At 43.3% G+C, this 14,037-nt stretch overlaps 1 protein-coding gene across 1 annotated transcript in view; it reads left to right on the top strand.

The window, feature by feature from the left end:
• The window catches only part of herc2 (HECT and RLD domain containing E3 ubiquitin protein ligase 2), a 101,079-nt gene that overhangs the window by 49,781 nt on the left and 37,261 nt on the right, over nt 1–14,037 (top strand). Inside the window, 13 exon segments of the mRNA XM_034217170.1 lie at nt 1,276–1,401; nt 1,505–1,613; nt 2,239–2,378; nt 2,645–2,835; nt 4,159–4,264; nt 4,395–4,486; nt 4,617–4,792; nt 10,428–10,539; nt 10,657–10,738; nt 11,927–12,161; nt 12,493–12,670; nt 13,598–13,679; nt 13,840–14,011. Coding sequence (XP_034073061.1) covers nt 1,276–1,401; nt 1,505–1,613; nt 2,239–2,378; nt 2,645–2,835; nt 4,159–4,264; nt 4,395–4,486; nt 4,617–4,792; nt 10,428–10,539; nt 10,657–10,738; nt 11,927–12,161; nt 12,493–12,670; nt 13,598–13,679; nt 13,840–14,011 — 1,801 coding nt within the window.

Here is a 14,037-nt window from a genome sequence, read left to right as displayed (position 1 = left end):
GCTTCCTGTAATGATACAGCTACTATATGAAGCTTTTGTTTTGAAAAACATGCATCTTACTGAGCTTCCTGTAATGATACAGCTACTATATGAAGCTTTTGTTTTGAAAAACATGCATCTTACTGAGCTTCCTGTAATGATACAGCTACTATATGAAGCTTTTGTTTTGAAAAACATGCATCTTACTGAGCTTCCTGTAATGATACAGCTACTATATGAAGCTTTTGTTTTGAAAAACATGCATCTTACTGAGCTTCCTGTAATGATACAGCTACTATATGAAGCTTTTGTTTTGAAAAACATGCATCTTACTGAGCTTCCTGTAATGATACAGCTACTATATGAAGCTTTTGTTTTGAAAAACATGCATCTTACTGAGCTTTCTGTAATGATACAGCTACTATATAAAGCTTTTGTTTTGAAAAACATGCATCTTACTGAGCTTCCTGTAATGATACAGCTACTATATGAAGCTTTTGTTTTGAAAAACATGCATCTTACTGAGCTTTCTGTAATGATACAGCTACTATATGAAGCTTTTGTTTTGAAAAACATGCATCTTACTGAGCTTCCTGTAATGATACAGCTACTATATGAAGCTTTTGTTTTGAAAAACATGCATCTTACTGAGCTTCCTGTAATGATACAGCTACTATATGAAGCTTTTATTTTGAAAAACATGCATCTTACTGAGCTTCCTGTAATGATACAGCTACTATATGAAGCTTTTGTTTTGAAAAACATGCATCTTACTGAGCTTCCTGTAATGATACAGCTACTATATGAAGCTTTTGTTTTGAAAAACATGCATCTTACTGAGCTTCCTGTAATGATACAGCTACTATATGAAGCTTTTGTTTTGAAAAACATGCATCTTACTGAGCTTCCTGTAATGATACAGCTACTATATAAAGCTTTTGTTTTGAAAAACATGCATCTTACTGAGCTTCCTGTAATGATACAGCTACTATATGAAGCTTTTGTTTTGAAAAACATGCATCTTACTGAGCTTTCTGTATGATAAGAGTTACTTTCTGGGATTTTATTTTGAAATATATTTCTAATGCTGATTAGATTAGGAAATAATTATTTTCTGAGGCATTTATTTTGAAAGGCTTGAACAAAAAGCGAAGCCAACAAGCGCATATATGGCAAAATGTCAGTGACTACGTTTATTTATTTTCAGATAAGTTCTAAAAGAATGGCAAAAGAAGTTCAGAATGTTTTTTCTTCCCACATTAACATGTTTTCGGACATTATTTGCTTTATTTCCAGGATTCCCACCACAAAGTTCTCCCTCCCACATAAAGATAGGTGACAAAGTGAGGGTGAAGCCCACCGTCACCACACCCAAGTACAAGTGGGGCTCCGTCACTCACAGGAGTGTTGGGGTTGTGAAAGGTCAGCAGCTCTTTGTGTCTTCTGTTCATAATCTGAACAAGCACATATTGAAGAGACAGAATCCATTGTTTCTGCGCTGACAGAGCTAGTTGGTTTGTTTCAGCGTTCAGTGCCAATGGGAAGGATGTGATCGTGGACTTCCCTCAGCAGTCCCACTGGACCGGCCTGCTGGCTGAGATGGAGCTGGTGCCCAGTGTTCACCCTGGAGTCAGGTTTGGACTTATATCATCCTTCTCTCTGCCAAATGAACTAGGTATCCCAAAAATGTAAAGTGGTTTAAAGACCTGTTTCATACTGTATTAAGCCGGACTGGACAAATATACTGAATTTTGACTCAGGAGTTAAGTTACTTTGAGGCTTTTATTTTGAAAAACAAGCCTCATCTGGAGCTTCCTTTAAGGATACTTGATGGTGCTTTTATTGAATTTAAAAAAAATGCCTCTTCCTGTAAGGTCAGACGTACTTTTATTTTGGGATTCGTAAATAATCCTGAGTTTCAGTTCAGAATAAAGTTACTTTCCGAAGTTTTTATTTTGAAAAACATGCCTCATCCTATGCTTCCTGTAAAGATTAAGTGTTAGGTCAATTTAGGTAAGTCATTTGTGGCTTCTTTAGTCATTTTATAAACAAACATTATTTAAATGAAGTTTTGATATTACTTATAACTAATGCAATACAATTTAGTTTGAAGTTTCCAGAGGCTGCCGGTGTAGGCTACCTTTTAACTTGTCATTATGACAAATTCTGGTCTCATATACCCCCAGACCAGCCCCTTCGGAAATGTACTGTACTCTACATCTCAATATGTTCTTTAATCGAAGCTTGTTTTGTCTGCAGGTGTGACGGCTGCCAGATGTTTCCTATAAACGGCCCCAGGTTCAAATGCAGGAACTGCGACGACTTCGACTTCTGTGAAAACTGCTTTAAGACCCGCAAACACAACACCAGGCATTCCTTCGGCAGAATCAACGAGCCAGGTAAGTCACACAGAAAACCCCATGTGTCCATTTTCACTGCAAAAGCATAAAATCATACCGGAGAGAATAATCCTCATGGTCCCAATGACCATTACAAATCTGGGTTAATCAATGTTGTTGCTGAGTGCCAATACTTCCTTGATTCTTTTGAGCATCTGATACCTGAATGTTTTACGTCAGTTTTTGTGTTTTGGTATGTTTACGTTGTAGTGTACCCTGTCACTGTTTGTACTGTTTCTAAGCTATGTTTCCTCCAACATCATCAGGCCAGTCTCCAGGTTTCTGCGGCCGCTCAGGGAAGCAGCTGAAGAAGCATCACAACAGCCAGCGCGGGATGCTGATCGACGATTGGTCGCGAGCTGTGAAGAGCCTGAACGTCTCGTCCTCCGTGAACCAGGTCTCGCGTCTCATCGACAGCACCGATCAGTGCTGGCAGTCCTCCGGATCGCAGGGAAAGGCACGACATTTAATGCTTACTCTAGAAACCAGAACATTCCCTACTGAGATATTGTGACTGTGTAATAATACCAGCGATAAGGAGGTATTGATAGCAGAGTTCCCGTTCCCGTAATTACAGGACTATGACCGGTAAAATATGCTGAAGACCGGCAAATCTAAATCTCTCCGGTCAAAATGTCCGGTCAAACTAATTTCCCTTTAGCGCAATACCGCATCAGTTACGCCACTTATGTGACAGACAAGAAGAGTCAATTCTAATGTCTAACACTTCATGTGGAGAAAGAGATGTCCTGTGTGGGTTGATTGTGCGTTGATCTGTTGGTAATGCCTCGGGGTTCCGGTGGGCATGTAAACAAATGCATAATGCTGCGCTATACTTTGCGGCCTCACCCGGTTGCATAGCGACGCTTATTATTTAGGTGTCTTGATAAGCAGGTAGTCATATCATTAGCTAGAACTAGCTGGATCTGATCGATATGGACATAAACGCGAGTGAAGTCTAATCTGACGGGAGAGAGAGATCAGCTGCTGCTGACGAGTCGACACACAGCTCTGCATAATCACATGCAGCGGTGAGCGGACAAAACACACACTTCAGGTTAGAATATCACACGTAGCTATTTTAATGACCTCTCAAACTACCTAAACTAGTTATAGATATGTTTAGTTTTACTGTCGGGTCACTCATTACTGATCTGCGAGCTGCATGATACTGACGGGCTGTCAGGAGAGGGAGAGCGCGCTCCGTTTATTATTCCCGTGTTATTATAAGTTACTGAACACTTTTGAATAATGTAGTTAATCTGCTATAATTAGTTTGTTTAATATCGAGTCATATCAATTTGTTTTAAAGCTCAATAAATAACAAAGAAGACCTTTGACCGGCACTTTTCTCATTTTGACCGGAAGATTTCAACTTTAACGGACACGTTGACCGGCAAACAAATCGGGAACTCTGGTAGCCGTATAGTTGCTTTATGGGGCTTCTATTTTAAATAACATGCATCTTATTGAGCTTCCTGTAAGGATTCTATAGGGCTTTTATTTCTGCAAGCATGCATCCCTCTTAGCGTCCTGTAAGTTTCTAGTGCTTTTATATTTAAAAACATGGCTAATACTGAGTTACCTGTTAAAATAGTTACTTATTTTTTAAAACGAGCCTCATCCTAAGCTTCCTGTAAGGATACATTAGCCCTTCAGGGATTAAAAAAGGGGTGAAGGAGAGTAGGAATAAGTATGCCGGTCACACAGATAAAGATGCATTACAGTCTATTTCATCTTTATTGGAGTATAATGGACTTCTTTATGTTTTGCTCTACAGCACTGGATCCGTATGGAGCTGTTTCCAGATGTTCTGGTGCACAGGCTGAAGATGGTGGTGGATCCAGCAGACAGCAGCTACATGCCCTCACTAGTGGTGGTGTCAGGCACGTAACATTTGAACAGTTTACACACACTTGTACCTTAGTTTAGATGTTTGTTGTTGACATGTTGTTGTTGACATTTTAACTTTTTTTTAACAGCAAAAGCAATGTGTTTTTTCTTCTTGAATTACAGGTGGAAGCTCTTTGAACAATCTAATTGAGCTGAAGACGATTAACATCAATCCCACAGACACCACCATCCTGGTCCTGAGTGACTGCACTGAGGTCAGTTGGCTTTTAATTGACTTTAATTTATTACTTTAAATTATCTTAACTCTCCTGCCTCACTTTAAAAGTTGGGCACATGGGTTAAAAAATGGTTGTAGATATAACCCAAATGACCTGTTTCCCACAGTATCACAGATACATCGAGGTCGCCATCAAGCAGTGCCGCAGCTCGGGGATCGACTGTAAGATCCACAGCCTCGGCATCGTGGGACGCATCAGAGCGGAGGATGAAGACCTGGCCACCGTTCCCTTCCTCGCATCGGACAACGAAGAGGAGGACGACGACAAAACTGCTACCGGGAGGTGAGTTGTGTGGTCGTAGATGATTTCCTTATTTATAATAAGCAGGTATTTACATTACATTACATTAACTAGCAGATTCAGGATGTACGAAACGTGTAAATGCTCACAGGAAGGGGTGGAAGAAGTTTTCAGATTGTTTGCTGAAAATAAAATACTTGAAAAATTAAAAAGTATATTCTTCAATACGTGCCTTAAAGGTCACCTATTATGCAAAATCCACTTCTTCATGTCTCTTCTACATCAACATGTGTCCCCTCTTCTCCATGTCTCTTCTACATCAACATGTCTCCCCTCTTCTTCATGTCTCTTCTACATCAACATGGGTCCCCTCTTCTTCATGTCTCTTCTACATCAACATGTGTCCCCTCTTCTTCATGTCTCTTCTACATCAACATGTGTCCCCTCTTCCTCATGTCTCTTCTACATCAACATGTGTCCCCTCTTCTTCATGTCTCTTCTACATCAACATGTGTCCCCTCTTCTTCATGTCTCTTCTACATCAACATGTGTCCCCCTCTTCTCCATGTCTCTTCTACATCAACATGTGTCCCCTCTTCTTCATGTCTCTTCTACATCAACATGTGTCCCCTCTTCTTCATGTCTCTTCTACATCAACATGTGTTCCGTCTTCTTCATGTCTCTTCTACATCAACTTGTGTCCCCTCTTCTTCATGTCTCTTCTACATCAACATGTGTCCCCTCTTCTTCATGTCTCTTCTACATCAACATGTGTCCCCTCTTCTTCATGTCTCTTCAACATCAACATGTGTCCCCTCTTCTTCATGTCTCTTCTACATCAACATGTGTCCCCTCTTCTTCATGTCTCCTCTACATCAACATGTGTCCCCTCTTCTTCATGTCTCCTCTACATCAACATGTGTCCCCTCTTCTTCATGTCTCTTCTACATCAACATGTGTCCCCTCTTCTTCATGTCTCTTCTACATCAACATGTGTCCCCTCTTCTTCATGTCTCTTCTACATCAACATGTGTCCCCTCTTCTTCATGTCTCTTCTACATCAACATGTGTCCCCTCTTCTTCATGTCTCTTCTACATCAGCATGTGTCCCCTCTTCTTCATGTCTCTTCTACATCAACATGTGTCCCCTCTTGTTCATGTCTCTTCTACATCAACATGTGTCCCCTCTTCTTCATGTCTCTTCTACATCAGCATGTGTCCCCTCTTCTTCATGTCTCTTCTACATCAACATGTGTCCCCTCTTGTTCATGTCTCTTCTACATCAACATGTGTCCCCACTTCTCCATGTCTCTTCTACATCAACATGTGTCCCCTCTTCTTCATGTCTCTTCTACATCAACATGTGTCCCCACTTCTCCATGTCTCTTCTACATCAACATGTGTCCCCTCTTCTTCATGTCTCTTCTACATCAACATGTGTCCCCTCTGTGGAAAGAGACTCTGAAAGTTTCAGGAACAAAGATTCTCTCTCTTTTTGTCCTCATCCATTTATAAAACCTGTCTGAAAATGAGCTGATCAGATTTTGGCCACTTTATGATGTCATAACGATTTTTTGTCTTGTGTAACCATTAGCCAATCAGCAACCAAGGTACCACCCCACCTTGATCACCCGAATCTCCTCCTAGAGCATCATTGTGTTCTTTTTAACCAAATCTCTCTCAGAGGGGCGTGGGGAGGGGCTCCTTATTTTCATCTAAAGTAACAGACAGAGAATCAGCACTTTTGAAACAGGGCTGAAACAGAGGGGATTATGGGATGCTGCAATGATCTGGTTGATGTTTCGGCCAATCAGAGACATGTTCTGTATATATCTAAGACCTATAATATATTGATGAAAGACAGTTTAATAGGGGACCTTTAATCAAAGATTACCATGGTAAGGTTTAGCCACATTAACATTACATTACATTACATTGCATTTAGCTGACGCTTTTATCCAAAGCGACTTACAATAAGTACATTCGACCAGGAAGACACAACCTTGAAGAAAACAGAATCATATAAGTACATCAGGTTTCATAGAGCCAAACATTTCAAGTGCTACTCAACTGGCTTTAGGTAAGCCAGCCCTTTATTAGTATAAAAGTGCTTCGTTAATCGTTCTAACGCTCGAAGTGGAGTCGAAAGAGATGAGTTTTCAGTTTGCGCCGGAAGATGTGCAAGCTATCTGCCGTCCTGATGTCAATGGGGAGCTCATTCCACCATCTTGGAGCCAGGATAGCAAACCCACGTGTTTTCGCCGATGGGAACTTGGGTCCCCCTCGCAGCGAGGGCGCAACGAGTCGTTTGGCTGATGCAGAGCGTAGTGCACGCGCTGGGGTGTACGGTTTAACCATGTCCTGGATGTAGGAAGGGCCAGATCCATTCGCAGCACGGTAAGCAAGTACCAGTGTCTTGAAGTGGATTCTAGCAGTTACCGGAAGCCAGTGAAGGGAGCGGAGGAGCGGAGTGGTGTGGGAGAATTTAGGAAGGTTGAAAACCAGACGAGCCGCTGCATTCTGGATGAGCTGCAGAGGTCGGATGGCACATGCAGGTAGACCAGCCAGGAGGGAGGTGCAGTAGTCTAGGCGTGAGATGACGAGAGCCTGGACCAGAACCTGAGTCGCTTTCTGAGTCAGCTGGGGACGTATCTTCCTGATGTTGTAAAGCGTGTATCTGCAGCAACGGGTTGTAGCAGCGATGTTTGCAGTGAAGGACAGGTTGTTATCTAGGGTCACACCCAGATTCCTTGCAGTCTGAGTCGGGGAAACAACTGAGGTGCCGATGTTGATTGTCAGGTCAAGAGTTGGACAATCTTTTCCCGGGAGGAAGAGCAGCTCAGTCTTGTCAAGGTTGAGCTTGAGGTGGTGAGCAGACATCCACTGAGAGATGTCAGCTAGACAAGCAGAGATGCGTGCGACGACCTGGGTCTCTGAGCGGGGAAAGGACAGAATTAATTGGGTGTCGTCAGCGTAGCAGTGGTAAGAAAAACCATGCGGGCTAATGACTGATCCGAGCGAGTTTGTGTACAAGGAGAAGAGGAGGGGACCAAGAACAGAGCCCTGAGGGACCCCCGTAGTTAATTGACAAGGGTCGGACTCAGACCCTCTCCAAGTCACCCTGTAGGTGCGGTCTTTCAGGTATGAGGTGAGGAGGGAAAGTGCAGAGCCTGAAACTCCAAGTTTTTGGAGAGTGCGAAGGAGGATCTGATGATTCACCGTGTCGAATGCAGCAGACAGGTCCAACAGGATGATGACAGAGGAGAGGGATGCAGTTTTGGCAGTGTGCAGTTCCTCCGTGACAGCAATGAGAGCAGTTTCTGTGGAGTGACCTGCCTTGAAACCAGACTGGTGCGGATCCAGAAGGTTATTCTGATGGAGATAACAGGAGAGTTGTTTAAAGACAGCGCGTTCAAGTGATTTAGACAGGAACGGGAGGAGAGAGACAGGCCTGTAGTTTATAACATCAGACGGGTTGAGAGTGGGTTTCTTTAGGAGAGGGTTTACTCTTGCCTCCTTGAGACTGTTTGGAAAGTGACCAGAAGTTAGAGAAGTGTTGATGAAATGGGTGAGAAACGGTAGAATATCAGGAGCGATAGTCTGAAGGAGGTTTGAAGGGATAGGGTCCAGAGGACAGGTGGTAGGGCGGGCAGAGGTAATGAGGGTAAGAACCTCACTTGGAGAGAGAGGGGAAAAGGAGGTTAGTGTGTTGGTGGAAGGAAGGTCTGGTGACCCAGCGGTGAGTAAAGGTGAGTCAGAAAAAGAAGAGCGAATATCATTAACCTTTTTTTCAAAGTGGGTAACAAAGTCGCTTGACAGAAGTGAGGAGGGGGGAGGAGCTTTTGGAGGGTCCAAGAGGGTGGAGAAGATGGAAAATAGTTTTTTAGGATTGGAATAGGAAGATTGGATCTTATCTTGAAAGAAAGTGCTTTTTGCCTGAGAGATCGAAGCAGAGAAAGAGGAGAGGAGAGCTTGATAGGTTAGGAGGTCGTCACGGTGTTTGGATTTCCACCATTTCCGCTCTGCTGCCCTAAGGACGGTTCTATTAGCACGCAGTGCATCATTTAGCCAGGGAGCCGGAGGGAACTGACGAGCCTGCCGAGATGTCAGAGGACAGAGCGAGTCCAGAGTGGATGAGAGAGTAGAGAGGAGAGTTTCTGCAGCAGAGTTTGGAGGCAGTAGTTGGAACGAATCAGAGGAAGGGAGGGCTGAGAGCACCGACGAGGCAAAGGTAGAGGGGGAGAGGGAACGAAGGTTACGGCGGACAAGTGTAGGATGGGAAGAGATTAGTTTGTTATGTTTGGAAAGGGATAGAGAGAATGAAATGAAGAAGTGATCGGATGTGTGGAGCGGGTTTACAGAGAGGTTAGAAGTAGCGCAGTTCCTTGAGAATATGAGATCAAGGACATTGCCAGCTTTATGAGTCGGTGGGGACGGAGAGAGTGAGAAAGCAAAGGCGGTTAACAGAGATGTTAGTTCGTCTATCTTCCCCATCTGGAGGTTGAAGTCTCCGAGAAGTACAGCGGGAGGGCCAGTTTCAGGGATGTGTGAGAGGAGATGATCTAATTCCTCCAAGAAGTCCCCCAAGGCGCCTGGTGGACGGTAGAGAACAACAATGGTTAACTGTATAGGATGGGTTACTGTGACGGCATGGAACTCAAAGGTGGAAGGAGTAAAGTTAGGTAGCTTGAAGAGGGAAAAGCTCCATTTGGGAGAGAGCAGGAGACCAGTGCCACCTCCTCTGCCAGTGGGTCTGGGTGTATGGGAGAAGGAATATGCAGTGGAGAGAGCTGCTGGGGTGGATGTGTTGGATGGAGTAATCCAGGTCTCAGTGAGAGCAAGGAAATCCAGAGACTGCAGGGAGGCCTAGCCAGAGATGAAGTCAGCCTTAGGAACAGCTGACTGGCAGTTCCACAGGCCACCTGAAACTAGATGTTGGATCTCAGTGGAGCATGTGGGATAGACGAGAGCAGGCCGGTTATATCGATTACGAGATACACGGGGCCAGTGATAATTGCGAGAAGACACATGAACAGGAATGGAGAAAATACACATGATTATAGCATGAGGGGCTAAACAACAAAATTAAAAAGTAAAAACACCAACGATACTTAGCTCAATCAAAGTAGGATTTGCCTCCTCTTTGCCTCCCTCGTGACTCCCGTAGGACTCTAATGTCTTTGTCAGTCTTACTCCTGTAGGACTCTAATGTCTTTGTCAGTCTTAGCCTGTCTGCCGCTGAAGCTGACGCTCCAGGAAAGAGCTACCCGAAATGGACGCCTGATTGCTCAGTTCTCACAGCTGAAGTTAATTAGTTAACTATCTACAGCTGATGGGCGACAATAGACTGGCCCTGCCTATGTTAATAATGCAGGCTTGAGTGCTGAGAGCTGTAAAGCAGGTTTCGCCTGAGCAGATCTGAGATTTAAAATCTCTCAAAAGCGATTTAGCCGTTTAAGCTACAGTAACAATTATACAGAGTCGAATAAATGAAACCGAGAAGTCTAATTAAACAAGAATATAACTTACAGTGGTTGCTGCGTCAATAGGTAATGTTGTCACCGGGTCCAGATGCACACATTAAGAAAGTGTTCGATTCATATCTCATGGCAGACCATTAAAGCTGAACTCATTCATGTTCTGATCCTCAATGTGTGCGATTCATTTTTTCATCCAGTCTTGCCCGTAAGAAGTCCTCTGGTCTGGACTCAGCAGCCACCATCAGGACCAAAGTGTTCGTCTGGGGTCTGAACGACAAGGACCAGCTGGGAGGACTCAAAGGCTCCAAGGTGCAGACGCTGGAGAGTTCACTCTACATTAAGTGCTGCTGTATTTTAGGGTAGATTTGTCCTCCGAGTGAGAGAAGCTGCTTCATCTTAAATAACGTCCTTTTGTGTCCTCCACAGATCAAGGTTCCTTCCTTCTCTGAAACTCTCTCTGCTCTCAATGTGGTTCAAGTGGCCGGTGGCTCCAAAAGCCTCTTTGCAGGTGGGTGATAAATGTTTAAGAGTTAATACTCAGTGTTTCCCTTATATTCCTTGATTAAGAATTATGAGCCAAAATCTCACAGTGCTACAAATAACCTGTGGGTTTTTTATTTTTCGTGTGTTTAGCTGAACTACATCAGAAAATATTGTGGTGTTATTATTATTTATTATTTTGTATTTATTTATTTATTATTTATTTTTCTGTTGTCCTGTTGTCTGTACAACACTCTCTTACATTTTGGCTACATGGTCTGTTTTGGTTATAATTGTGGTTTAAATATTGTACGCCTTCAAGTGAAGATCAACTACGTATGGCTTGTCAATTGATGTACAATAGTAGAGACTAAGCTGACCACTAGTGGCTTTGAACTGCTCAATCTAATCCAGGGGTGTCAAACTCAAATACACAGTGGGCCAAAATTATAAAATGGGTACTAGTCGAGGGCCGGACTGGTTCAATGTTTATTGCAGAACTTATTGAAATGAACTTATTGCACATATTAAACCTGGAACTAACAAAGCTTAAATGATTGCCTATAAAAACAACATTAAATAATCAGTTGCATTCATTTCTTATGGCTCTATCTGCAGCTTTTCCGGAGTCATTTCTTATGATTACATTTTTCCACAGGCCAACAACAGCTTAAAAAAAACTATTCCCCTCAAAGAACAAACCAAACATGCCCTGTTGTCTCATGAAATAAAGTGCAGAAGAAAACATCCATTGAAACTCAGTGTGCTGCTCTGTGATGCTAGTTTAAGCCAGATACTTGGCATCTCATCTTGGGTGCAAGGCAAGGCAAGTTTATTTATATAGCACTTTTCTGTACGCGACAATTCAAAGTGCCTTACAAAACAAATTAAAATACTTTTTAGGAATAAATACAGTAAAAACACATTATATAATGGCATTTTACAACAGGCAAGTTCATCAATGTTTGGGCTCAGGCTCTGAGCTGAGCAAATCCTTGGAGTGAAGGTGTGCGTGCAATATACCGGCGGGCCAGATCTAACAGTAATTAGAAATTATCCTGTGGGCCGAAATTAAATCCACCAAGGGCCTGATTTGGCCCCCGGGCCTTGAGTTTGACACATGTGATCTAACCTATCAATGTACCAAATGTATTTTCTGTGTGTCTTCAATAAAAAACATATTGTGTTGTGTGTAACCGTTGTGTCTGTGCTGCAGTGACGGTGGAGGGGAAGATCTACGCGTGTGGAGAGGCCACTAACGGCCGGTTGGGCCTGGGTCTCTCCAGCGGGACCATCCCAATCCCCCGCCAGATCACTGCACTCAGTAACTACGTGGTGAAGAAAGTCGCAGTGCATTCTGGGGGACGGCACGCCATGGCGCTGACCGTGGACGGGAAGGTGTTCTCGTGGGGAGAGGGAGACGACGGCAAGCTGGGACACTTCAGCAGAATGTACGTTAACCTGCACAAATACTGTTATTATTATCCTTACAATAAATGCACATTTAAGAGCCTAAACATATTGGAAAATTACACATTTTTGGCACCAGAAATGTGCATCAAAACATGGTCAAGTCTATTGATAGTAATTTTTGATATAGTCTTCCTATCAATTGTTTTTAGGTAAATAATATACAGATAATATTTGACCGTAATTTCACATGTTTCCACGACATTAGAATCTTCCTGGACAGTCACGTTAACCTGTTCCAATTATTATACATTATGGACAACTTTCTTCTAATATGAGTAATAATTACATATTTTTCCATCTTTCCTGTAGGAACTGTGACAAGCCTCGGCTGATCGAGGCTCTGAAGACGAAGCGTATCCGGGACATCGCCTGTGGCAGCTCGCACAGCGCCGCCATCACCTCCAGCGGGGAGCTGTACAGCTGGGGCCTCGGGGAGTACGGCCGCCTCGGACACGGAGACAACACCACGCAGCTCAGGCCCAAACTGGTACGTCTGTACTTCTTCCACCTAACCACTTCTATAGAGTGGTGCTGGAACGAGTCCTACAACCCGGAAGTGAGTTAGCATTTTACCACTTCCGGTTCCCTCGTCTCAGAGTCAAGAGTTTTTTGAGCATTTTTGGGGAAAATATCTGGAAATAAGGTCTGTGGTTGACAGAAATGTAAGAGACGGATCATGTGTTGTTCTACGACATTAAATACATCAGCAGTGACCCCACTGGAGATTTTTGAAGAGTTTACGTGTCTGAAAAACGATGGTTGTTACCAAGTGGCTGAATAGGACTACAGAAGTTGTCGAGGACGTTGTACGTCATTACGCCGAACACGTAAACACTCCTCTAAGTTTGTTTGCCCTGTTCTGCTTGAAAGCAAGAAGCTGCCTCCTGCAAACTGTTCAAACAAACGCTTCAACTCGTACCATTTAGAATCTGTATGTTTGAATATGGATCTTAAGTTGCCGTGACGTTGAAGTCGTGCGACCCTGCTGTAGTCGGCTGTAGTTAGTTTATAGCATAATGTTAGCATTTTGCTTCTGGCAATTAGATTTATGATCTAAAATGATAAAAGTAGGGTAGACATGTGGAGATTATCCGGCTGAACAAAACATGCATTTATCAAACAGGTTCGTTTTCCACAGATCTTGTTTTTTACAATATTCCAAAATCCTATGGAGAGATCCCGTTGCTTTTTGTCGAGGGTGCCCATGCGCAGCTTACTTCCGGGTCGGCCCACACAAATACGTCATCCCTGCACCGCTCTATACTCTGCAGGGACACAGATGGGCTTAAGACTTCATACAAAGTCAAAGAGCTACAAGAACAAAAAGGCTAAAAGATCACAAATTCACAAGAGAAAATGCAGATATTCTCTGAGATTTAAATTGACTATGAACTCCCTTTTCTGTGTCTTCTAGGTGAAAGTGCTTCTGGGACATCGAGTTATCCAGGTGGCTTGTGGGAGCCGGGACGCTCAAACTCTGGCCCTCACTGATGAAGGTATTTCTGTTCATTAACTATCCTTCAGAGTATATAGTGTGTATTAAAAAGTCTCCTGAACTACCTTTATTACGCCTGAGAAGATTTCTCTCTGCTTGTGTGTTAGTTTCCATTTAGTTTAGTTTCCATTTAGTGATGCATGTATTTTCTGTCCTGTCAGGCTTGGTGTTCTCCTGGGGGGACGGAGACTTTGGGAAGCTGGGTCGTGGAGGCAGTGAAGGCTGCAACATCCCCCAGAACATCGAGAGGCTGAACGGACAGGCGGTCAGTCAGATCGAGTGTGGAGCTCAGTTCTCTCTGGCACTCACCAAATCTGGAGTGGTGTGGACCTGGTAAGAAGGAGGATTTTTTTAAACAT

Source organism: Gymnodraco acuticeps, unplaced genomic scaffold, assembly GCF_902827175.1.
Source record: "Gymnodraco acuticeps unplaced genomic scaffold, fGymAcu1.1, whole genome shotgun sequence".
NCBI classification, from domain to species: domain Eukaryota; kingdom Metazoa; phylum Chordata; class Actinopteri; order Perciformes; family Bathydraconidae; genus Gymnodraco; species Gymnodraco acuticeps.
The sequence above is the reverse complement of the archived record's forward strand: the minus strand, read 5'-3'. Positions and strand labels throughout refer to the sequence as shown.